Here is a 26,939-nt window from a genome sequence, read left to right on the forward strand (position 1 = left end):
GACCTCTGAACAAAGGGTCTGTCCCTCACACACCCAGCACATATTGGTGGGACAGACATAGCATCACTGCTACATACACTCCTCTTGTTCCAAAAGAAGAAAAACAGGAAACACACAGGAGTCCCTGGCCCAAAGCAGTTCTGAAGTCCAGCTGGGAAAATATCGGCAGTTCCTTGACTGGGCTTCAGTCCAACTCTTGTCCAGAAATGACTTTCCAGGGCTCTGGGCTCTGCCCCCAGGTCCCTGAGTTCCGCCTTCTGAGTCGTCCTCCCTTTCCTATGAAAGGTGTCCCATGGATGTGGCTGCATAGTTTTATAGCCTGCTTCCTGCCTGTAGAAGCTTGGGGGTCCAGACGCTTCTTTGACTTTTGTGGGTCTCTGTCAGTCTGAGTTGGCAGTGCTTCTTATTGGGGTTCATCCTATTAGGCAAAACCCACGCCCAGAGATATTTTTGGACACAAGCCCTTCCACCATGGGCTTCTGCAAAGACTGACAAAGAACCGAAGCTTCTTAGAAGCCCAGTTCTTGGACCGAAGGGTTCTCTTGGATACTGCCCTGGATCTGTATTCTTAACAAAGGATTTTACAACCACACCCTCAGCTTCTTCTCTAGACTGTGTTTTCTTGAGAGCGCCCTTAATTTGATCTTTGCCCAGAACCTGTTTCTTACATTTCATTTGCCACGTGGAGAGGCGGGGAATTTTCAAGCCCAGAGCATTGCCCTGGTTTAACAGCCCTTCCTTTAACTGTCTCTCCCCTTCACATTTCACTATAAGTAGCAAGAAGTAACCAGGCAGCACCTTCCAAGACTCTTTCTGGAACTCTCTTTAGCTAGACCATTCAGCCTCATCACAAACATTTTCTACCTTCCTCATGACCACAGGCAACGTGTTAGGAAACCTCCTGCCACCACCTAACAAGGATCCCTTAACCACAGTAACATTTTCCTCACTTTCCTGGAACCCTTCCCTCACTGCCTCCTCAAAGGCCATCAGAGCTTCTACTAAGACTATTGAGGCTTTCTCAAAGACTCTTGGCCAAAGTCCTCCAGCTTCTGGCCACTGTTCCATCCCAAACCACTCCACATCGTAGGGTTTTTGTTAAATTTTGCACCACTCCTGGTGCCCAAACCTGTATTTGCTACTTATTGTTGCATAACAAATTACTGCAGGATGTAATGGCCTAAAACAACAGTAAACATTTATTATCTCATAGCTTCTCTGAGGCAGGAAGTTGGGAATGGCTTAGCTGGGGGATTCTTGCTCAGGATTCTTCATCAGGTTGCAGTAATGGTGGTGGCTGGGCCGTGGTCTTCTGGAGGCTTGTCTGGGGCTGGAGGACCCACCTCTAGGATGGGTCACTCCCATGGCTTTTGGTAAGAGGCCTCAGTTCTTCACTAAGTGCACCTCTCCATACGTTGCTTGAGCATCCTCAAGCTGCCAGCTCCTCCAGACAAGTGGTCCTAGAGAGTGAGGCAGAAGCTGCAATGTCTTTTATGATCTAACCTCAGGAATCAAACTGTGTCATTTCTGCAATATCCTTGGTTACATAGAGAAGCTTTGTTACGGACTGAATTGCATTCCCCCAAAATGCATATGCTGAGGCCTCAATCCCAATATCGCAGAATGTGACCATATTTGGAGATAGTGTATTGAAATAGATGAGTAAGTTCAAATGAGATGATTGGGTGGGCCCTAATCCAAGGGCTGGTGTCCTTGTAAGAAGAGAGAGAGAGACGCCAGGGATGCACGTGCACAGAGAAAAGGGCATGTGAGGACACAGCAGGAAGGTGGCCGTCTGCAAGCCAAGGAGAGAGGCCTAACCCTGCCCACACCTTGATCTTGGACTTCCAGCCTCCAGAACTGTGAGAAAATGAATTTCTTTTGTTAAGACCTCCTGTGGTGTTTTGTTATGGCAGCCCCAGCTAACTAATATAAAGTCCATCCAGTATTGGAGAGGATGATGCAAGGGTCTGAATACCAGGAGACAAGAATCAGTGGGGCCATCTTGGAGACTGCCTACCACACCCTGAAAGGTGTAGATCTTGAGTGTGCTCATTGAGTTTTGGCGGTCGTGTACACCTATGTAACCCAAACTCCTATCAAGATATAGAACATTACCATCACCCCAGAAAGTTCCCTCATGTCCCTCCCCAGTCAATTCCCAGCCCCAGGCCCCAGAGGCACCCACTCTTCTGAATTCTCTTCCCGCCATGGATTAGATATTCCTGTTCTAGAATCTCAAGTACACAGAACCATGTAGTACATGTTCCTTTGTGGAAGGCTTTTTTCACTCAGCATAGTATTTCTGAGATTCATTCATTTTGTTGTATGGATCATGTTCTGTTTTATGAACATATATACAGGGTTTTTGGGGTTGTTTTTTTAATGCATCCTTTGGACACATGGCACATGGGCTGTTTCTTTTCTTTTTTTCACTCCGCCATTTAAATTTTTCCACTGTAATCACCGGTTTCTCCAGTGCCATTTTGAACTTGGGGCTTCTCTAAAGGACTTGCATCCCCCCTGGAGAAATGAAGGAAGAGTCGTATGGCTTAGATTCCCTCACATCTACCTGGGCTCTATCTCCTCAGCCTCTCAGCCAGGTCTCATGTTTCCAAATGTTTACCCTCGTTCCCCTGACACACTCCCCATCCTCAGAAAAGGACTTTTATCTTCCCGTGTCATGGGGAGTTCCTTTCTGTCTGGGCCTCTCTACTCCACGCTTTAGAGAAAACTCTGTGCCCCAGTCCTCCACGCTGTCTCTTGACAGAAAACACCTCTTTTTAAGGGTTCCGAGAAAGCTCTTTCCTCTCTTAGCAAAGCTGGGCTCTTCCAATTAAATTGGTTTACTGTTAGACTGTCACCTTGCTTTAGACTTGAAAAATTCTATTTGAAAACCCAAAGCCAAGGATTTATTTACTGCAGATCAGGTCAGGGTTTCTCAATCTTGGCACAGTGACAGGTGGGTCGCATAACTCCTTGTTGAAGGATCTGTCCTGTCCACTGTAGAGTGTTTAGCAGCATCCCTGACTCCTACCCACCAGAGACACCAGTAGCAACACCACCACCACCCCCCTAACTGTGGTTCTCAAAAATGTCTCCAGACGTTGTCAAAAATCAGAACGTCATTTTGCCTGGGGGAAAACTCACCCTGTTCTAGTTAATACTCATCCTTCCTGTACCACAAGGCAATAAAACGTCAGCTCCAAGGCCAAATATTAATGGCAAGAGCTCATGGGAGGTGGGGAAGAATTACTGAGAAAAGAAAATATGTGGAGTGACTTATTAAAATAGCATCTTGATTCATATATATATATATATTTTTTTTTCCCAATAATGGGATCATATGAACCTAACATAGGTAACCTTCTTTTTTTTTCTTTTTTTGGCCGTGCCGCTCAGCTTGCAGGATCTTTGTTCCCCAGCCAGGGATGGAACCTGTGCCCCCTGCAGTGGAAGCACAGAATCCTAATCACTGGACTGCCAAGGAATTCCCTACCTGATTTTTAAAATTCAATAATATGTCATAAACATCTTCCCACTTCAATACATTGACTACATAGTGGTTAAAAGCATAGGCTCTGAATCCAACAAACTTAGGCTCATCCCTTGACTCTACCACTTACCAGCTGTGTGTCCTTGAGCAGGTGACTTGACGTCTCTGTGCCTCATATCTCTCACGTATAAAATGGAGATGGGAATAATAATGCCTATCTCACTGGGTTGTTATGAAGACGAAATCGTATCCTGCGTGTAAGTGCTGAGCACAGCGCCTGGTGCATAGCGAACATTCAGTAAATATTAAAATATTTAATATTTTATTATTTAAATTTTAAATTTTACAATCTTAATAATTTAAATATTTTAAAATTTTAATATTTAAATTTTAAATATTAAAATTTAAAAATTAAGTTATTACCTAACCATGATTGTTATTTAACTTTTATTTACAACTTACAATGTCTGAAAGACACAGTTAAGGTGCACACATACTGCCCCTGCTGCAGACTGGTGATTATTGGAGCGCACCAGGACAGCTGGGGGTTGTTAAAATATTAAAGTAACTCCCCTGCCTTTTGGCCAACAGCTCATGCCCGAAAATTCTTAAAGTGCCTGCATCCCCATATCCGCCGTCCCACCGCCCCAGCCCTCCCGCCTCTCCCTTGGGCTTCTCCCCACTGGGACCTCCGAAGGATCCAGCATCTAGAGTTAAGCCGGTTTGGTCATACATGGCCCTTAGGTTCTTTCTGATAAATAACAGTAGCCGGTAAAGAAGTTTGGGGCAGGTGAGGAGTAACTGCTCCCGCAGCTCCCTGCCTGGGTGTAAGGAAAGCAAGTCTCAGAGCAAATTCTAGCCCCACAAAGACTTTGAGTAAACACACCTTCCCCAGTAAAGGGACCCCATCGATCAGCCTGTTCTGTAAGTTTGATGAAGTCCCCCCTCCGGCCATCATCTTGCAGGGAAGCGTCCCTCAAGACAGCCACGACAGGGTCGTAGAGGCAGCCGGAGTCACCCCTAGAGATGGCATCAGACGCCAGAACTCTAAGCTGAGACTGGACAGGGGCCCAGTTAGGGTCAGACCCCGAGGCCCTCCCTGGGGACACAGGCCAGGCAGTACCTTCCTCCAGTGAGAGCCGATTTCTTGAGGAATCTGAAAACAGATGAAATCTTCCTCCTGAAAACTCAGTTTCCAAATTGAGATACACAATCAGTGTAAAATAAACCCCAGATTTCAAAGGCTTCATGCCTCGAAGAAAAAGAATATAAAATATCTCCATATTTTTTGTCGATTACGTGTTGAAATGATGCTTTTTAATGTATTGGGTTAAATAAAATTGATCATTAAAAATTCCTCTCTTCTTTTTACCTTTTTAACGTGACTACGAGAAAATTGAAAATTGCATTCTGTAGCTCCCTTTATTTCTCTATCAGGCACTGCTGCTATAGTCAGTTAGGACTTAGCTGCTCAGGATCCAAGAGAGTCAGATGGGGGCAGTGAGCTTCAAATAAAAGTTTGCTAATCATGGACCTAGTTGGGAGGTGGAGGGAGAGAAAATGGGCAGCTGCTGAAGTTCCAGGCCCTTGTGTTCCTCGCGCCCCAGGAAACACTGTGGCCAGGGCTGCTCATTCAACACGCAAGGCTGTGCATTCTCTGGGCACCACAGGCCATCAGCTATGTCCACTAGAGGTTCTGGGGTCCACAAAGAGGTTTGAGACCTGGCTGGGGGGCAGGAATCTTTGACTCTAAAATGCATAAATAAAAAATACAGAAGCAAAATGAATAAATGATGAATGTCCACAAACATGACAGTGCGTGCTTCATTCATCATTAATGTTAATACTCATTAAAGTTTCATCACCACTGAAAACAATTTGTTCAGTTTCTCACTTCACAAGAAGATAAGAATGTGCAGTGACTGTCCAAAAACCATAGTCACTTGGAAATTTAAAATATGCTGCTTGGGCCCAAGTGATCTCACACGTAGAATTATAGAAATCTTTACAAACGTTTCTACACCAATAAAAAGAAATGTATTCAGTGTTGATGTGAGTGAATTGCGAGATGTCTGATGTGATACAGAGTGGGGTCCCCAAACACAATGCCATAATCCCTGAAAGTCATATAAAAAGGCCTTGTAATACTAGGGTAAATAAGAAAAAATATAGGAAAGCTTAAATGGCTATCAAGTGGATCCTAGTTAAACACGTTTGGCACACTTGGACAATGGACCACAATGCTACCCTGGAAAAGAACCAAGTACAGCCTCAAATACTGACATGGGAAGATGTTTTTGATATTGTTAGCTGAAAAGTAAGCTGGATAAGAATCTCTGTCATGTAAATGCATTTTTGTTTTTTGAAAAGATATGACTGCAATAAAAAATATATAGCTAATGTTTAGTGCTAAATGCTCTACTTGAGGGGTCAGCAAACTTTTCCTGTAAAGAGCCAGATAGTAAATACTTTAGGATTTGTGGGTCACATGGTCTCTGCTGCAACTACTCAGCTCTGCCTTTGTAGCTGGGAAGCAGCCATAAATAATATGTAAATGATCACTGTGGCTATGTTGCAATAAAACTTTATTTACAAACATAGGTAGAATTCCAGATTTGGCCGCAGGGCCATAGTTTGCCAACCCCTGCTCTATATCATTATTCTATTTAATCTCCAGATAGCCCTTTATAGCCGAGACTATCAGTGATCCTAAATTATGTATGTGGAAACGAAGGCTTAGAAAGAGCAAATGACTTGCCCAAGGTCATCAGCTCTTATGCGGCATAGAAAAAAGTCTGGAAAGAGACACACCACAGTGCATCAGTGCAGTTAACTCTGGGGAAGAGAAATGAGGCAGCTCTTACCCTTTCCAGTCCTACTGTAATGCTTTCAGTGCATAAGTCTCATGAATGTGAAGGTTAATCTGAAAATATTTTTTAAGACTTTGGGGAAACTCACAGTCTCCTCTGCATTCTCTGTTGATCTTGTGTGTTAGTGTGGACCAACGCGGCAGAACTGTCGGAACAATCAGTGGCCGAGGAAATTCCTGGGGCAGAGCCCTACAGAGAAATTTTTGTGGACCAGGACCTGGCCCAGTACGATAAGGTGAGGGGTCTCAGGGAAGCACAGAGCTACAGCAGCAAGAGGGACCATGGAGAGATTGCCACTGCCTCTTGTTCTCTGTGTCTCAAGGACTGTCCCTTTTTCCTACTTCCAAGAAACCACCTCTTCCTCCCAAGACATTCAGCCAGGTTTGGCCACTGCTCATTTTATCCCAAATAACATCTACAACTACAAGGTACTGAGCACCTACTGTGTGCTGGGCCATGTCCTGTGCACTTGACATTTATTAGCTCGTTAATCTTCACCATCTTCAAACTAGATTTTATCAGCCTCACTTTGCAGATGAGGAAACTGAAGCTCAGAGAGGTTCAGTGATGTGTTCACGGCTGCCCAGTGCAAGGAGCAGTGTTAGGATTCAAAGCGAGGTCTGGTTAGCTTCTCAGCGGGTACTTCTAACTCCCACACAGTAATCACTTGGTCAACCTTCAGTGATGGAACAGTGATGCAAAAACACGTTCCTTGCAGGAGGACGTGAGCCCTGAAGTCAGGGAGGCGTGGGCCGAGAGACTCGTTAAAGAACCAGAGAGGTTTAAAGCAGGGATGCGAGCAGAACAGGAGGATTCAAGCCATCCTGGGAAGGGCCCAGGTCAATTTCTCCCCACTTAGACACGACATGAAAGTTACTCTAAAAGAAGCAGTCTATAATATCTCGCTTTCCTTCAGGGCCAGGGCCTGCTCCTGCAGCAATTCTCAGAGTTTGTGAGGAGCAGACCTACCTGGGGTTCTTGTCAGACACGGAAATCCAAACCTTCAGAAGGCAGGGGTTCCAACCCAGTCATCCTGGACCAGACTCTGAAAAATGTTGCAGAAAGGCGAGAAGCCACACTCAGATTCTGTATTTATCTCTGTGTAACAAGCCATCCCAAAACTTAGCGGCTTCCAACAGCAATTCATTATTCCCCAGAATCTATGGGTTGACCTGGAAGGTTCCTTTGCTCGTGTCCCCTGGCCTCACTCATGCGGCCTCAGTCAGCCGCTGGCTTGGCCAGGCTGGTGGTCGGTCTCCATTGGCCTCCTTCCCACATCTAGGGCCTCAGCCAGGATGCCTGGACTGGTGCGCCCCTTTGTGCATGTGGTTTTTCATCACAGCACGGTGGTCTCGGGGTTCCCAGGGGGCCAGAGCAGAAGCTGCACAGCCTGTAAGAACTTGCCTGGAGATCATGCAGCATCACTTCCATTCCATTCCGTTGGTTAAAGCTAGTCACGGGGCCAGCCCAGACTAGAGGGTGGGGAAATAGACTGGATGGCAAAACTGCAAAGTATTTGTAGCCATTTTTCAACCTGCCTCAATTTTAACTTGGAAATATAGTGCAACCACTATAATTTTTTCTATTTATAGAAAATTTTTATAAGCCATTTATCATTTTTTCTATTTATAATAGAAAGAATTCTTTCTCTTTATAAGTCGTTTATACCCTGACTTGCCAGGACTCCTTCAAGTGACAATAAACAAATTAGCTTGAGGGGGAGCATCGATTAGCTCATCTTATTGGAAAATTTAAAGGGCCACTAGCTTCAGGTATGGCTAGATCCAGGAGCTTGAATAATGTCATCAGAACACCTCCCCACTACCAACTTCTCCCCTCTGTTTCCCTCAGTGTCTGGCTTTCTTCATAAGGCTGGCTTTGTGTGTTAGAAAAGACAAACTCAGGCAAACAAGCCTACATGATCCAAAAGGAGGCAAGATCCTCTCCCTCTGTAATCGATGTGTGAAATCTCTGATTGACCAGCTTGGGCCACATGCACATGGGGAGGTGGGACAGGAAGGAGCAGGGCACATGACTGACAGTCCTACCCAGACCAAATGGAAGGAGGAACACTCCCTCCAAGAAGGGCAAGGGGACCCTCAGCAGGAAAGCAGAACCCACAGCTGTCCACTGCCCTCTGCAAACTTCTTATATTCCAGCACTGGCACGGGGCCTGGCACTTAGTTGCTGCCCGATGAATGTTTGTTGCATGAGAAATGAATAAGCACCTGGCTGATCATAACAGGGTGAAACAGGGGAAACTGCCCAGGAGTAGGGAATATGTCTGATGCTCTCTCTTGAAGTTTTGCCACCAACTTTCACAAGGACCCAAAGGAAGGCCCCTGGCAGCAGCTGGCAATGTCAGACAGGCTTTCTCATGAGCGAGACCCTGTCCTTCCCCAGGTCACGGAGCTAGCAGGTTGTGAGGCTGACTGGACGGCTCTCCTGGGAATGAGCTGGCCCAGAAATTGCCCGTTTACCTCCTCCCGTGACTGCTTTGGAAAAGGCCTCTGGGGAATTTTTTCTTCTTCTTCTTCTTCTTCAGTTTTTCTGACATTTTATTGATAACGTCTGGTGAGAAGTTTGGGGGAATTTTTTTTTCCTTTTTTGGAAAACCTAACCAATTCTTTGGCTGCAGAGCTTTATCACTGGAGAGATGGAGGACAGGGTTAATTATACCTGTGGGTACAGTCTACCAGCAATTTTGTTTTTCCAGCCGAAAGTTGACATGAGCCCATGCAAATAAATCAGTATTCCTGTCTCATTTACTTTCCAGATTGAGTTACCTGGAAAAAATTCATACATGAATAGCCAAAAGAGGCAGGAAATATTAGAAGAGAGGAAAGGGAAAACAAATAGTTCAGAATGTTTTAAGTTAAAACAAATAACCCTCATTATAGGCAGAATGTGGTCAAACAGAATGTTGTTTTCCTAACTACCTTTCCTAGGTCCCCAGTGTGCTAGGCTGAATATTATAAATGAAAACACTCTAAGTAAACTTTCTAGCAACAAAAGTTCCCAAGTGGGATGGTTGTTCTTAATATGAAAGTCTAATTCTCGGGGAGAGGAAAGTTTCCGTACCTGTGAGGTATAGACATCCATTACAGGAGTCTATATACAATTACCTCATTTTAACCCAATTCTTGTCTCTATGAGATTTTCGAAGTGACAGAGATAGCCTTGAAAGTCTGCTTTTTCCCTCCCTGCCTGCCCTCACCTTCCCAAAGAATGATACCATATTTTTCCTGTCTTTCTTTAAATGGGCTCAGCCTTACACCCAGACCCACACCTAGTAAATTTCCCATTTGGCCTCCACCCAGGATGAAATAATTTGGCTGCTGGGAAAAGAAGTCAGCCGTCTCTCCGATTTTGAACTTGAATCTAAATACAAAGACACTGTGATAGCAAGCCTGCAGAACCAAGTGGCCAACCTGAGCCAGAAGCTGTTGGAAACAGCTGCCTCCAGGCAGAAGGAGAGGGTGATCCCGCCCAAGTTTCAGGTTCTGCATGAAGAGGACGATGCCCAACAGAGAGAGATCCAGAGCTTGAAAAACCAGGTAGGGCTCAGAGACAAGTGGGTCGGGGCCTTGGGGTCACAACACAGGGTGACAGCTCTCAGGTAGAGCCTGGGGGGAGCCACCCGGGTAGTTAGAAATGGGCAGTGAGCACAGCATGGTGAGGAGTACAGTTCCAGGGAGTGCAGGGTTGGCAAGTTTCTAGCCTTGTAAGAACAATATTAGATTTGATTAAGTGCCTACCATGTTCAGGCCCCGGTGCAGGTGCTTTGGGTGCATTAGCTTATTTATTTATTTACTTACTTATTTAATTTATTTATTTAATTTATTTATTTATGGCTGCATTGGGTCTTCGTTGCTGTGCACGGGCTTTCTCTAGTTGCAGTGAGCAGGGTCTACTCTTCACTGTGGTGCATGGGCTTCTCATTGCAGTGGCTTCTCTTGCTGCAGACCATGGGCTCTAGGCACGTGGGCTTCAGTAGTTGCAGCATGAGGGCTTCAGTAGCTGTGGCTCGCGGACTCTAGAGTGCAGGCTCAGTAGTTGTGGCCCACGGGCATAGTTTCTCCACAGCATGTGGGATCTTCCTGGACCAGGGCTCGAACTCCTGTCCCCTGCATTGGCAGGGGGATTCTTAAACACTGCACCATGAGGGAAGTCCCCTCATTAGCTATTTAAACCTCAGTCTTCTGACAGATGCCATTCTACAGATGAGGAGACTGAGGCACGCTCAGAGATGCCCAGAAGCTTGTTACAGCTTGCACAGCAAGTGAGAGACAGTGATGTGATTTGGGCTCAGCTCTGCCACCTTGTACACCTCATGCTTTCACATCCACTTTGCATTTCCACCCAACTCCTGTCGCTTCAGTGACCACTTCTCACACCCACCCGGACCCAGCCAGAAAGAGCTGGAGATGGGGAGAAGGAACCCCACAGTGTTCCAAACACTGAGGCCTTTATCAAACCCTGAAGGCAGCTGCTGGTTCATTTATAGGGAATTTCACCAAAAAATCTCCACCCAGAATGTCTGGGTTTACCAGTCAACTTCCTTCCTCCTGAAACTAAATCCAAAAGAAAAAAAAATTTTTTTTTAAGTTTTAAAGAACTACTTTAAAATTGGCCACTGATCTTGTACATAAATTATATCTCAACAACGTTGATAAAAAAGCAATTGGTCATTGATGAATTTTGGCCTCAGTGCATAATTCTGCTTAAAACCGTAGTCAGATTTGGTTCAACATGACGGAGTAGAAGGACATGCTGTCACTCCCTCTTTCGAGAACACTGGAATCACAACTAACTGCTGAACAATCATCGACAGGAAGACACTGGAACTCACCAAAAAAGATACCCCACATGCAAAGACAAAGGAGAAGGCGCAAAGAGACAGTAGGAGGGGCGCAAACCCAATAAAATCAAATCCCATCACTGCTGGGTGGGTGACTCACAAACTGGAGAACACTTATACCACAGAAGTCCACCCACTGGAGTGAAGGTTCTGAGCCCCACGTCAGGCTTCCCAACCTGGGGGTCCAGCAATGGGAGGAGGAATTCCTAGAGACTCAGACTTTGAAGGCTAGTGGGATTTGATTGCAGGACTTTGGCAGGACTGGGGGAAAGAGCGATTACACTCCTGGAGGGCACACACAAAGTAGTATGTGCATTGGGACCCAGGGGAAGGAGCAGTGACCCCTATAGGAGACTGAACCAGACCTACCTGCTAGTGTTGGAGGGTCTCCTGCAGAGGCGGGAGGCAGCTGTGGCTCACCAAGGGACAAGGACACTGGCAGCAGAAGTTCTGGGAAGTATTCCTTGGCATGAGCCCTCCCAGAGTCTGCCATTAGCCCCAACATAGAGCCCAGGTAGGCTCCAGTGTTGGGTCACTTCAGGCCAAACAACTAACAGGGAGGGAACCCAGACCCACCCATCAGCAGACAAGCAGATTAAAGTTTTACTGAGCTCTGCCTACCAATGCCACAGCCAGCTCTACCCACCACCAGTCCCTCCTATCAGGAAACTTCCACAAGCCTCTTAGATAGCCTCATCCACCAGAGGGCAGACAGCAGCAACAAGAAGAACTACAATCCTGCAGCTTGTGGAACAAAAACAATATTCACAGAAAGACAGAAAAGATGAAAAGGCAGAGGGCCATGTAACAGATGAAGGAACAAGGTAAAACCCCAGAAAACAACTAAATGAAATGGAGATAGGCAACCTTCCAGAAAAAGAATTCAGAATAATGATAGTGAAGATGATCCTGGACCTCAGAAAAAGAATGGAGGCAAAGATCGAGAAGATGCAAGAAATGTTTAACAAAGATCTAGAAGAATTCAAGAATAAACAAACAGAGATGAACAATACAATAACTGAAAAAAAAACACACTAGAAGGAATCAATAGAATAACTGAGGCAAAAGAACGGATAAGTGACCTGGAAGACAGAATGGTGGAATTCACTGCTGCGGAACAGAATAAAGAAAAAAGAATGAAAAGAAATGAAGACAGCTTAAGAGACCTCTGGGCCAACATTAAACACAACAACGTTCACATTATACGGGTCCCAGAAGGAGAAGAGAGAGAGAAAGGACCCGAGAAGATATTGAAGAGATTATAGTCAAAACTTCCCGGGGCTTCCCTGGTGGCGCAGTGGTTGGGAGTCTGCCTGCCAATGCAGGGGACACGGGTTCGAGCCCTGGTCTGGGAAGATCCCGCATGCCGCGGAGCAACTAGGCCCGTGAGCCACAACTACTGAGCCTGCGCGTCTGGAGCCTGTGCTCCGCAACAAGAGAGGCCGCAATACTGAGAGGCCCACGCACCGCGATGAAGAGTGGTCCCCGCTTGCCACAACTAGGAGAAGCCCTCGCACAGAAACGAAGACCCAACACAGCAAAAATAAATTAAAAAAAAAAAACAAAAAAAACAAAAAAAAAACTTCCCTAACATCGGAAAGGAAATAGCCACCCAAGTCCAGGAAGCACAGAGAGTCCCATACAGGAGAAACCCAAGGAGAAACACACCGAGACACATCGTAATCAACTTGGCAAAAATTAAAGAAAAATTATTGACAGCAGCAAGGGAAAAATGACAAATAACATACAAGGGAACTCCCAGAAGGTTAACAGCTGATTTCTCAGCAGAAACTCTACCAACCAGAAGGGAGTGGCATGATATACTTAAAGTGATGAAAGGGAAGAACCTACAACCAAGATTACTCTACCCAGCAAGGATCTCATTGAGATTCGATGGAGAAATCAAAAGCTTGACAGACAAGCAAAAGCTAAGAGAATTGAGCACCACCAAACCAGCTCTACAACAAATGTTAAAGGAACTTCTCTAAGTGGGAAACACAAGAGAAGAAAAGGACCTACAGAAACAAACCCAAAACAATTAAGAAAATGGTCATAGAAACATACATATCGATAATTACCTTAAACGTGAATGGATCAAATGCTCCAACCAAAAGACACAGGGTTGCTGAAAGGATACAAAAACAAGACCCATCTATATGCTGTCTCCAGGCGACCCACTTCAGACCTAGGGACACATACAGACTGAAAGTGAGGGGATGGAAAAAGATATTCCATGCAAATGGAAATCAAAGGAAAGCTGGAGTAGCAATACTCATATCAGGTAAAATACACTTTAAAATAAAGAATGTTACAAGAGACAAGGAAGGACACTACGTAATGATCAAGGCATCAATCCAAGAGGAAGATATAACAATTATAAATATATATGCACCCAACATAGGAACACCTCAATACAAAAGGCAATCGCTAACAGCTCTAAAAGAGGAAATCAACAGTAACACAATAATAGTGGGGGACTTGAACACCTCACTTACACCAATGGACAGATCATCCAAAGAGAAAATTAATAAGGAAACACAAGCTTTAAATGACACAATAGACCAGATAGATTTAATTGGTATTTGTAGGACATTCCGTCCAAAAACAGCAGATTGCACTTTCTTCTCAAGTGCGCACGGAACATTTTCCAGGATAGGTCACGTTTTGGGTCACAAATCAAGCCTCAGGAAATTTAAGAAAATTAAAATCATATCAAGCATCTTTTCTGACCACAACGCTATGAGATTAGAAATGAATTACAGGGAAAAACCTGTAAAAAAAACAAACACATAGAGGCTAAACAGTATGTTACTAAATAACCAAGAGATCACTGAAGAAATCAAAGAGGAAATCAAAAAATACCTTGAGATAAATGACAATGAAAACACAACTATCCAAAACCTATGGGATGCAGCAAAAGCATCCCATAGTTCTAAGAGGGAAGTTCATAGCTATACAAGCCTACCTCAAGAAACAAGAAAAATCTCAAATAAACAATCTAACGTTACACCTAAAGGAACTAGAGAAAGAAGAACAAACAAAACCCAAAGTTAGCAGAAGGAAAGAAATCATAAAGATCAGAGCAGAAATAAATGAAATAGAAACAAAGAAAACAATAGCAAAGATCAATAAAACTAAAAGCTGGTTCTTTGAGGAGTTAAACAAAATTGATAAACCATTAGCCAGACTCATCAAGAAAAAGAGGGAGAGGACTCAAATCAATAAAATTAGAAAGGAAAAAGAAGTTACAACAGACACTGCAGAAATACAAAGCATCCTAAGAGACAACTACAAGCAACTCTCTGCCAATAAAATGGACAACCTGGAAGACATGAACAAATTCTTAGAAAGTTATAACCTTTCAAGTCTGAACCAGGAAGAAATAGAAAATATGAACAGACCAATCACAAGTAATGAAATTGAAACTGTGATTAAAAATCTTCCAACAAACAGAAGTCCAGGACCAGAAGGCTTCACAGGTGAATGCTATCAAACATTTAGAGACGAGCTAACACCCATCTTTCTCAAACTCTTCCAAAAAATTGCAGAGGAAGGAACACTCCCAAACTCATTCTCTGAGGCCACCATCACCCTGATACCAAAACCAGACAAAGATACTACAAAAAAAGAAAATTACAGACCAATATCACTGATGAATATAGATGCAAAAATCCTCAACAAAATACTAGCAAACAGAATCCAGCAACACATTAAAAGGATCATACACCATGATCAAGTGGGATTTATCCCAAAGAGGCAAGGATTCTTCAATATATGCAAATCAATCAATGTGATACACCATATTAACAAATTGAAAAAGAAAAACCATATGATCAGCTCAATGGATGCAGAAAAAGCTTTTGACAAAATTCAACTCTGATTTATGATAAAAACTCTCCAGAAAGTGGGCATAGAGGGAACCTACTTCACCATAGTAAAGGCCATATATGACAAAGCCACAGCAAACATCATTCTCAATGGTGAAAAACTGAAAGCATTTCCTCTAAGATCAGGAACAAGACAAGGATGTCCACTCTCACTACTATTCTTCAACATAGTTTTGGAAGTCCTAGCCACAGCAATCAGTGAAGAAAAAGCAATAAAAGGTATCCAAATTGAAAAAGAAGAAGTAAAACTGTCACTGTTTGCAGATGACAGGATACTCTACAGAGAGAATCCTAAAGATGCCACCAGAAATCTACTAGAGCTAATCAATGAACTTGGTCAAGTTGCAGGACACAAAATGAATGCACAGAAATCTCTTGCATTCCTATACACTAATGATGAAAAATCTGAAAGAGAAATTAAGGAAACACTCTCATGTACCACTGCAACCAAAAAATACAATACCTAGGAATAAACCTACCTAGGGAGACAAAGACCTGTATGCAGAAAACTGTAAGACACTGATGAAAGCAATTAAAGATGATAGCAACAGATGGAGAGATATACCATGTTCGTGGATTGGAAGCATCAATATTGTGAAAATGACTCTACTACCCAAAGCAATCTACAGATTCAATGCAATCCCTATCAAATTACCAATGGCATTTTTTAGAGAACTAGAACAGAAAAGCTTAAAATTTGTGTGGAGAGAAAAAAGGCCCCGAATAGCCAAAGCAGTCTTGAGGGAAAAAAATGGAGATGGAGGAATCAGACTCCCTAACTTCAGCCTATACTACAAAGCCACACTAATCAAGACAATATGCTACTGGCACAAAAACAGAAATATAGGTCAATGGAACAGAATAGAAAGCCCAGAGATAAACCCACACACCTATGGTCAACTAATCTATGACAAAGGAGTCAAGGATATACAGTGGAGAAAAGACAGTCTCTTCAATAAGTGGTGCTGGGAAAACTGGACAGCTACATGTAAAAGAATGAAATTAGAACACTCCCTAACGCCATACACAAAAATAAACTCAAAACGGATTAGAGACCTAAATGTAAGACCAGACACTCTAAAATTCTTAGAGGAAAACATAGGAAGAACACTCTTTGACATAAATCACAGCAAGATATTTTTTGATCCACTTCCTAGAGTAATGGAAATAAATACCAAAATAAACAAATGGGACCTAATGAAACTTCAAAGCTTTTGCACAGCAAAGGAAACCATAAACAGGATGAAAAGACAACCCTCAGACTGGGGGAAAATATTTGCAAAGGAAGCAACTGACAAATGATTAATATCCAAAATATATAAAGAGCTCATGCAGCTCAATATTAAAAAAACAAACAACCCAATCCAAAAATGTGCAGAAGACCTAAATAGACGTTTCTCCAAAGAAGATATACTGCTGGCCAAGAAGCACATGAAAAGCTGCTCAACATCATTAATTATTAGAGAAATGCAAATCAAAACTGCAATGAAGTATCACCTCACACCAGTTAGAATGGGCATCATCAGAAAATCTACAAACAACAAATTCTGGAGAAGGTGTGGAGAAAAGGGGACCGTCTTGCACTGTTGGTGGGAATGTAAATTGATAGAGCCACTATGGAGAACAGTATGGAAGTTCCTTAAAAAACTAAAAATAGAATTACCATAGGACCCAGCAATCCCACTACTGGGCATATACCTAGAGAAAACCATAATTCAAAAAGCCACATGCACCCCAATGTTCATTGCAGTACTATTTACAATAGCCAGATCATGGAAGCAACCTAAATGCCCATCGACGGACGAATGGTTAAAGAGGAAGTGGTACATATATACAATGGAATATTACTCAGCCATAAAAAGGAACAAAATTGGGTCATTTGTAGAGACGTGGATGCATCTAGAGACTGCCATACAGAGTGAAGTAAGTCAGAAAGAGAAGAACAAATATCCTATATTAACGCATATATGTGGAACCTAGAAAAATGGTAAAGATGAACCAGTTTGCAGAGCAGAAATGGAGACACACATGTAGAGAACGAACGTATGGACACCAAGGGGGGAAAGCGGCAGGGGGTGGGGGTGGTGGTATGATGAATTGAGAGATTGGGATTTACATGTATACACTGATGTGTATAAAATGGGTGACTAATAAGAAAAATATAAATAAATAAATAAACATTTTTTAAAAAGAGAGAGAAAAAAAAAAACGTAGTCAGTGCTTGGGGGCCCTTGTTCTCTTGTTCTCTGTTTACTGTCTTTCCCTCTGTAACCGATTCTAGGTACACAGTTTCAATCCTAGAAATGGTGCTCTAGAAAGGACACAGATTGTGTATGGTGAACCTAGGAGATTCTAGCAGGAAACTGTAAGCTCCATGAAGGCAAAGGTTGGGCCCAGTAACCTTCTAGAACTCTGTTAGGACCGTGTCTGTTTGTTTGTTCTTTATTCATCCATCCATCCATCCGTCCATTAATCCAAAGAAATATTTTGGGGGGCCTATCCCGTGCCATGCCCTCTTCCAGGCTCTGAGAATTCAGCAGAGAACAAGACAGACATGATCCTTCCCCCTGTTATGCTCTAGTGAGGGAGACAGAAAAAACAAGTCAACAAATACATGCTCTAATATTTAAATGAACTAATGACTCTCCTTCAAACCTGGTTTTCAAAAAACAATGAAAGTAACAGGTCCTGTAGGAATTATTAGTGCAAACAGCTACCTTGACAGGTAGCTGACACATTAATGAGCATCTTTTTCTTGAACTGAACCCAATTTTGCTGAAATATTCCTTTCAGTTATTCTCCCATTTCAGAGCTTTCCTGAGAAAATGACATGTCTTTTTCAGCTACATGGATGAGGCTGAATTATTCCCACATACCTTTTTTATTTTTGGCCATACCACGCGGCTTGCAGGATCTTAGTTCCCTGACCAAGGATCAAATCCAGGCCTCCAGCAGTGGAAGCACAGAGCCCTAACCACTGGACTGCCAGGGAATTCCCCACATACCTTTTTTTAAATAATTGAAATATATTTGACATAGAATATTATATAATTTCCACATATCTTTGAATATCAGCTGGTCCCAATTTGAGTTTTATTTAAAGTGGCTGCTGATATCTGGGGGAAAAATGTTTTTTTACAAAGAAATTATCTAGAAATAATTACACTGATGCATCATGCTCTTGCCTCCCCTACCACTGGAGCCTCACTTATAACTGAAGAAGAATATTTTATAGCAAGGCATATATGAACCAGAGGCTCCATCGGTTTGAACTCAAATCGAGTTTCATCCACTGACATTTTAGTTTCTTAACTATTCTACTGCCTGCAGAGCATTCCACCAGAAGTATAAGCCACATGGCAGGTTGATTTATGGTTCTGATTACTTTATGTGTTTTCCCTGGTCCCCGAAGGTGTGTGCATAATGATTTGCTCTCAGAGATCTTCGATCCGCTACAATATCACTAGAAAATTCTTACCTCCATGTGCTCTTATACGCCTGTGCTAATTAGAAGCCAAATTATCATCCTGAAACAATCACTCCTCCTAGCACTCTTAACTTTCTTATGATTCAGTGCCCATTTTATTACACAGCTTAACAGACATTAAACATCTTGGAATTTATGCCATTACAAACAATATGGATATTTACTTTGATAGTAAAAGTATCAAAGAGGTTTGAAGACTCTTTGGAGTTTTCCAGCAATCCGAAATCCTAAAACTCTGACACTCAGATTGAAATATTTTCAATCTGTCAAAACCACTGGAGTCTTAGAGGGGAACGTATGTTTTCCCTTCTGGAAGTTTGTCTCTGTGTGTTCTATCTCTGGTATCATGCAAATAAAAGCATTAAGCTGAGAAGAGCTTACAAACACTTTCAGTGTTCCAAGGACCTTTTATGGAAAAGTTGTATTTCCCCCCAACAGAGAAAAGTAAGATGTGAAAGAATTTTTTCACTCAAAGTTTCCAAAGCACAAACATGCAAAAGTATAGCCTTGGGGAGAGTGGGGGTCAGAGTGGCCTGTGTCCCCGCAACTTCTAGCATAGACCCCCCCCAATAATGTCTCAGGTGCCCCAGGGAAAAAGTAAGTGTAACTGCCCCAAATGTCCTAGACTCTGAACCATGATGGTGTATGAAACGAGTCAGAAAACTTGTGAGACCTTGACGTATCTGTTAATTCTACCAGAGTAATAATGACAAGATTTCCAAGGACACAAACCAAGACCAAAGGCTGTGAGCGCCATCTGGTGGCCATATCAGCACGCCCGAACTCCATTACCTGGGCATGCCCACCACCTCCCCCCAATCTTTTTTTTTTTTTTTTTTTTTTAGCATGATGCCCGAAACCTGGTCTGATGGTAAACAGGGAAATTCCTGTATTTCTTCTTTTGGAGGGATTATTTTTATTTAAGACACTGAGTCTCTATTTACTCTTATAACAGTTATTTTTAATTTAATGCACGTTTTTAAGTTTAAAAAGGGAGCTGCTTCTACGAAAAATGCTAAGAAATTATAGTGGGGCTAGCCAAGAGACATGGGAAAAATGGTGAAAGTGGTATATGAATGACTGAAGTTTAGGAACTCTCTTCGGGTGGGGTTGCCAGATAAAGTAAGGACACCCAGTTAAATTTGAATTTTAGAATTTCGTTTTAGCGTGTGTCCCAAATATTGCATGGGACACATTTGCACTAAAATATTATTCGTTATCTGAAATCCTATTTTAAGTGAACATCCTTTTTTCCTCCCCTAAATCTGGCAACCTTACCTTAGGAGAACAAAGAAATTGCACCCAGGACTTCCCTGGTGGGACAGTGGTTAGGAATCCACCTGCCAGTGCAGGGGACACGGGCTCGAGCCCTGGTCCGGGAAGATCCCACATGCCGTGGAGCATGTAAGCCTGTGCGCCACAGCTACTGAGCCCTCGTGCCACAACTACTGAAGCCTGTGTGCTTAGAGCCCAGGCTCTGCAACAAGAGAAGGCGCCACAATAAGCCTATGCACCGCAACAAAGACCCAACGCAGCCAAAAATAAATAAATAAATAAGTAAAATTTATTTTTAAAAAAAGAAAAGAAATTGCATCCTTCTCCTTGTCACTTCCGTTTTGATCTATCAAAACAAGCTAGTGGGGCTTCCCTGGTGGTGCAGTGGTTGACAGTCCGCCTGCCGATGCAGGGGACACAGGTTCGTGCCCCGGTTCGGGAAGATCCCACATGCCGCAGAGTGGCTGGGCCCGTGGGCCATGGCCACTGAGCCTGCGCATCCGGAGCCTGTGCTCCACAACGGGAGAGGCCACAACAGTGAGAAGCCCGCGTACAGCGAAAAAAAAAAAAAGAAAAGCAAAACAAGCTAGCTCTTGTCCTGTCTACGGATTGCTTGACATTTATGCCCCAATAAACGTGTCCCTGTGGGAGTACTGAGGCCTGACATCTGAAAAATCACAGGGCAAAGGCCCACAGTGCACCTTGAGGTGGGAATGTCCGGGCCACTCAGAACAAGCAGTCTGGCCACATCAGACCGAGAGGGAGGGGGTTCTGGGCCCAGCTCTCTTTCCCGGCCTCTCGGGTACCTGCTCTGTGGAGGCTGAGGCCTGGCAGCTACTTTCAGGCCCTTACCAACGTTGCATTTGATTGAGAGCCTTCCGCACCCCACGTGTAGACCTAGACCCCTGGAGGGGGGCCCGCCCTTGAGGGGGCTCTGAGCCATGGACTTAGAGGGTGCTCACAGCAGCCATAGATAGAGCCAGCCTGTGATGCTCCCACCCACGATTCCTGTATTTCCTTTATTTTTTTATTATTATTTTTTTTTGTGGTACACATGCCTCTCACTGTTGTGGCCTCTCCCGTTGCGGAGCACAGGCTCCGGATGCGCAGGCTCGGCGGCCATGGCCCACAGACCCAGCCGCACCGCGGCATGTGGGATCTTCCCGGACTGGGTCACGAACCCGCGTCCCCTGCATCGGCAGGCGGACTGTCACCCACCTCGTCACCAGGGAAGCCCCTGTATTTCCTCTTAATAACAACCACACTGGCGTTTAAGTGAGCCTGGCAAGGCTTACAAATGCACACATAAAGATTACCAACTACCTTCCCCAGAGACGGACGAGGGAAGTTGAAGCTAAAACACACCGTGAGGGCTTCCCTGGTGGCGCAGTGGTTGAGAGTCCACCTGCCGATGCAGGGGACACGGGTTCGTGCCCCGGTCCGGAAAGATACCACATGCTGCGGAGTGGCTGGGCCCCTGAGCCATGGTCGCTGAGCCTGCGTGACCGGAGCCTGTGCTCCACAATGAGAGAGGTCACAACAGTGAGAGGCCCGCGTACCGCAAAAAAAAAAACCAAAATAAACCCAAAACAAAAGAAAAAAAACACCCAGTGGGTAGTCAGAGGAGAGGACCGTCAATAGCTCTTCCCCCTGTGCCGTGTGCCAGGCTTGATCTGAGCACTTGTACACATGCTTACTTATTAAAATACTTCTAACAATCCTATCAGGTTGGGACCACCATCACCCCGTGTGCAGACTGAACAAAAGGAAACAGAATATGGTGTCCTCCTTGTGTTCACAAAGCCCGTTAACTGGCAGAGACAGGACTTGAAAGCCACAGTCCGGCTCCCGAGTCCATGCCATGCTTTACAGCCTCCAACTTCTCACGCTCATTCCTAGAGCCACCTGGGAAGGAGGAACCAGGCAACTAAAGACTGGGTTTGAATCAGACTCCATGTCTGACCAGCCGCGTGATCCCGAGCAGGGGGCCTCGCCTCTCTGAGTCTCAACCTGGCTCCCTTGCAAAATGGGCACATTAATGGGAACGTCAGCCTTCAGCAACGCTGTGACGAGTATCAGTGTAGCACGTGTGAACGGGCTTTGTAAACTCTGGAGTGTTCTGTGAGGTATAAACTACCCTCTATTCTCATTAGAGGGAATTCATTTCATAACCTGCTCCTGGCTTTTGAACTTTGCTGTGCATCCAGTCAGTGCTGGATGATCTGGAACCAACAGCTGGTCTATTTATGGCTGAAAACCCACAGGTCATAGGAAGACAGCAGCACCGGAGCCCCTGGGTGGCCACAAAGATAAGGTTCGTGTCTTGAGGACCGATGACATGGTGGTCACTGAAGGAACAGGCCCCCTCCTGCCCCTTCCACTAGTGACAACGGAAAACCTTGATTTCCCCAACACCCCGATCCAAGATCAGCCCGACTCTTTGCCCAACGTTGGAGAAGTACCGGCGTGTCCTGCAGGCCTGGCTGGCCCCCTCTGACTGTGTGTTGCCTCCTTCCACAGATCAGTGCCCTACAGCAAGGCTACAACCAGGTGCTGAGCCAGACCCTGGAAATCACCTCCCTGAAGCACGAGGCCGAGAACTTAAGGAGGGACGCCGCAATCACGTCAGGTGAGGCCCTTCTGCATTCAGGCCCCAGAGCTTCTGCCCTCCCCCTGCAGACATCACCAGTCAACCAGCGCACCTGTGCCCGTGACATGGGTGCAGCCTCAGGGATCACCCGTGTCGGTGCATTAGAGTTCTGCCTCAGTGGAGGTTTCTTGCCACCCAGTTCCAAGGGCAGGGCCTGGTAAATATTTGAGAGAATGGTATCTCTTGGCTACAAGGTCTCCTGAGCACTGGCCCCACCAGGGAGAACACAGGTCGCCTTGTGGCTTGGGTGGTTCCACAAAGCAGCCTGAGTGCAAACTAGAGCGTGGACAAAATGGGGTCACTCCTTTAAGGCACCCATAGTCTCACCCATTTCAGCCGAGTGCACTTGGGCCCAAAGGAAACCATTTTCTATTTTGATCAGAGGTTGTTGCCTGATAAAGGGCTTGGGTTGGGAGAGGGGCAGCCAACGCACAGCTGTGACTGAGCTTTGATTCCCTGGATTCCTTCATTGCTTCAACATGTTTCTTGAGCTCCTTCTAGGTGTCAGGCCCCGTTCCAGGCTCCGGGGAGGGAGAGCCAAGCAAGACAGTCAGATTCCTGTACTCACAGATTTGGGAGGGGGTGACAGACAATAAAAGTAAACGGATGAATAAACAAGCCCACTTCAGAGAGCAGTGCTGCTGTGGAAAAAATAAACTGTGTGTTGTGGTGGCCAGCGCTTCAAGGGGGGAGGCCAAGGGGGACCAGCTTAGTGGGTGTGCAACCATGGAACTCAGGTGGGACTTGAACCCGTGGGCTGGGACTCGAACCCACTCAGAACCCACTATCTTTTAATCGAGATCACGCATCTGGTCTCGGGACTTAATAAAGCTCAGGTTCTTTATGTCTCATCGCAGAAAGAATTCAGTGAGAGACAAAGTAAGAAGTGGATTTCTTTAGAGAGAAACACACTCCACAGACAGAGTGTGGGCCATCTCAGAAGGCTAGAGGCCCCCAAATATGGGGCAGTTAGTTTTTATGGGCTGGGTAATTTTATAGGCTAATGAGTGGGAGGATTGGGACAACTCTAATATTTTGGGGAAGGGGCGGGGATTTCGAAGCATTGGGCCACCACCCACTTTTTTTTTTTTTTTTTTTTTCTGTACGCGGGCCTCTCGCTGTTGTGGTCTCTCCCGTTGCGGAGCACAGGCTCTGGACACGCAGGCTCAGTGGCCATGGCTCACGGGCCCATCCGCTCCACGGCATGTGGGATCTTCCCGGACCGGGGCACGAACCCATGTCCCCTGCATCGGCAGGCGGACTCTCAACCACCGCGCCACCAGGGAAGCCCCACCACCCACTTTTTGACCTTTATGGTCAGCCTCGGAACAGTCCTGGTGCTGGTGCGTGTGTCATTTCGCTCATATGTTACAATGAGCCTGTAATGAGGCTCCAGTTCCCCTGGAAGTCGAATCTTATGCCCCCTTGGACCTAGCCGATTCTAACCAGTTTATGCTGTATCCTCCACGGCTATGTCCTTCTTTTAGAGAGGACCTGATTCAGGTGGGCAAGGACAAGCCAAGGGCAAGCGAGGCTGCGTGGAGTGAACAGGGGATTGTGGGGCTGGGCAGGGTCGGGGGGTCTGGGTTTTTATTCCAAGGGTGTTGGGAATCCAGTGGAGTTTTTTAAGCCGAAACTGACATGCCTAGAGACCTGAAGAGGATGGGACCACTCACAGACGAGGGGAGGGAGAGAAGCAGGTGACAGGGAGGAGGCAGTGAGCCTCGGAGGGGCACATCACTCTGAAGGCAGCCAGCGCGTAGCAGGAAACATGCCCACAGCTGTAGAAGCCAGGCACAGCACTGAGTCACACGTGAATCCCCATCTCTGTATGAATCTGTGCTTTTCTTCTGCCTCACTCTGCAACTTAATCACACCCAGCCCCACCCCCTGCTGCCCCCAGGTCTCTGCTTATTCTCCTCCCTCACTTGGGATGTCCTCAGATATTTTCTGAGCACCTCCCCCAGGCTAGGTGCTGTTCTGGGCACCAGGAATGGAAGGATGAACTCGCTGGTCCTCACCTTCCTCCCGTATGTCGGCCAGTGAAACCTCATCCAAGCATCAAGCCTGTCTCAGATCCCACCTTCTCCGATCAGGGAGTCGGACAGACCTGGGTTGGGATAATGCTTGAGATGGGCTGGACCCACTCAAAGTGTGGCAAGCCCCAGAGGGATTTCCAAGTAACTGAACTGTGTCCTGGAGGCAAAGCTCATTCTTAAAATGAAATTCTGGAGCATTTTGTGCTTTATTTCATAGACATTCTTGATTGAAACCTACCACTAAAACTGGGCCTGATGTTCTTTTAAGAAAAGAACCGTAGGAGATAACCCAATACCACTGCATTTATGCACCCTTCTTCCCACTTTTATTCAAAATGATACTACAATGCAAGAGGGAAGAGATATGGGGAGATATGTATATGCATAACTGATTCACTTGGTTATAAAGCAGAAACTAACACACCATTGTAAAGCAATTATACTCCAATAAAGATGTTTTTAAAAAAATGATACTACAGTAATGGAGGAGTTATCTATTGCTGCATAACAAGTTACCCCAAAATGTAATGGATAAATCCCCAACTAATATTTATGATCTCACCCAGTATCTGTAGTTCAGGAATTTGAGCGGGGGGTGACTTAGTTCTCATGAGTTGCAGTCAAGATGTCGGCTGGGGCATCAGTCATGTCATCTAAAGCCTCGGGGGGAGCCGGAGGATCCCCCTTCAGAATGGCTGCTCATGTGGCTATTGGCCGGAGGCCTTAGTCCCCGAGCACACATGCTTCTCTCTAGGGCTGCTTGAGTTTCCTCAACACAGCAGTTGGCTTCCCCCAGAGTGAGTAATTCGAGAGAGAGCAAAGAGGAGGCCACAGTGTGTTTTATGACCCAGCCTGAGAGGAAACAGTCCGTCATTTCCACAGTATCATATTGGTTACCCATGGCAGCCCTATTCAGGTTGGGAGGGGCTACACAAGGCATGAATTCTAGGTGGTAGGGATCATTGGGCCCATTTTGGAAGCTGGCTGCCGAGAAAAACAATACGCGCCCTGTAACAAACATAATTTAGCTACTTTGTGTTCTTGGGACATATCGCATCATTTGACCCTTACAATAACTCTGTGTGGGACAGACAGTGGGAGGTGAAATAGCTTGTCCAAGACCACCAAGCTAATAAGTGGTAGAGAGGGTTCCAAACTCAGAGGACTGTGAAACCAACCACCCCATCAATAGTGTCCAGCAGTGCCCTCTGGCACACGCCCGTCTCCTGGCCTCTGGAGCAGAATTCCTAGAACTTCCCTGTGCTGGGACTTTGTTCCCCAGGCCCATGGTGTGGCCTCTCCTCCCAGGTGTGCCTGGCCTGTGCCCACAAGGGGCCCCCAAAGGCTTCTCCTCTCGCTGGTGCTGACTGCCCCTCATTCTCACTGAAGCCTCAAACCCTGTTCCGTGGACTTTGCTCTCATTCCCATTCCTGCTCTGTGACCCTTGGAAAAAGCCTCCCCAGTCCTAGGAGGGCACCGGTGGTGGCCCGGGCTTGGAAAGTCTTGTCCAAACGTTGGCTGACAGCCATGGTGTTGCCAATAATCCTTCCTGCCTCTTTCACCTCCATGAGTCTTTTGTTTTGGTTTGGTTTGGTTCTTTTACAGAGATGGTGTCATCTTTGCAAAGAGACGTGTTAGTAAAGGATGGTCAAGTTCAACAATTACAACAGGAGGTGAATCAACTGAAAAGTGAGAACAAAGAAAAGGATCACCAGCTCGAAGCCCTCAGCTCCAGAGTGAGTGTCGGGTCATCAGCAAATTGTAGCTGCGAAAAGCAGACACAGTGGAGTCACATGACACACGGTGGTGAGATGAGGCCAGTGCCCAAGGACACAGGGAGGGTAGCTGCTGGGCAGGTGGCCAACTTCTCTGAAGCCTTTCAAAGGACAGTGTGTATGTGGCTCAGAAGAAGCATAATAGATTTTCAAGTCCAGCAAACATTTTCTAACCCCTATTATAAATGAGTTTGTTTAATCCCAGCAACAAACACACCTATGAGCATATACTGCCAGTACAAAGTTTAACATTAAACAGAATACGATCTCTCTGTGAGCAAGGATGACCACACGGCTGCATCGTGGTCCCAGCACCGCTGGTTCTCATAACTGTCTTCAAAGCAGAACGTCTGAAGATCCAGATGCAAACACGCAGACGCTCATTTCTTCCTTAGACTTTAGTGTGTAGAATGTCTCTATGGAAGATGGACGTGGTAGGCAAGCAAAGAGCTTTTTACATGTAACTTTGACTCTTTGCAAATCTTGCCTTCAATGCTAACTTTAGAATCCTGCCCCTATAGGATAAGATTTCTCAGTATTTGCATGATGTGCCTGTTTCTGTGAGTCAAGGTAAAACCTCAAAGCTTTCATCTCAGGTG

The 26,939-nt window shown here is 45.2% G+C and overlaps 1 protein-coding gene across 1 annotated transcript in view; it reads left to right on the top strand.

Annotated features, from left to right (window-relative positions):
• LOC309808021 (forkhead-associated domain-containing protein 1-like) overlaps positions 1 to 26,939 on the top strand; it is a gene marked incomplete at both ends in the record, with an annotated part of 78,974 nt that overhangs the window by 38,162 nt on the left and 13,873 nt on the right. Inside the window, 4 exons of the mRNA XM_082628035.1 lie at positions 6,492 to 6,601; positions 9,687 to 9,923; positions 22,397 to 22,505; positions 26,171 to 26,301. Coding sequence (XP_082484161.1) covers positions 6,492 to 6,601; positions 9,687 to 9,923; positions 22,397 to 22,505; positions 26,171 to 26,301 — 587 coding nt within the window. The remainder of the gene's footprint in view (positions 1 to 6,491; positions 6,602 to 9,686; positions 9,924 to 22,396; positions 22,506 to 26,170; positions 26,302 to 26,939) is intronic.

Source organism: Mesoplodon mirus (assembly GCF_964341445.2).
Source record: "Mesoplodon mirus genome assembly, chromosome: 7".
Lineage (NCBI taxonomy): Eukaryota > Metazoa > Chordata > Mammalia > Artiodactyla > Ziphiidae > Mesoplodon > Mesoplodon mirus.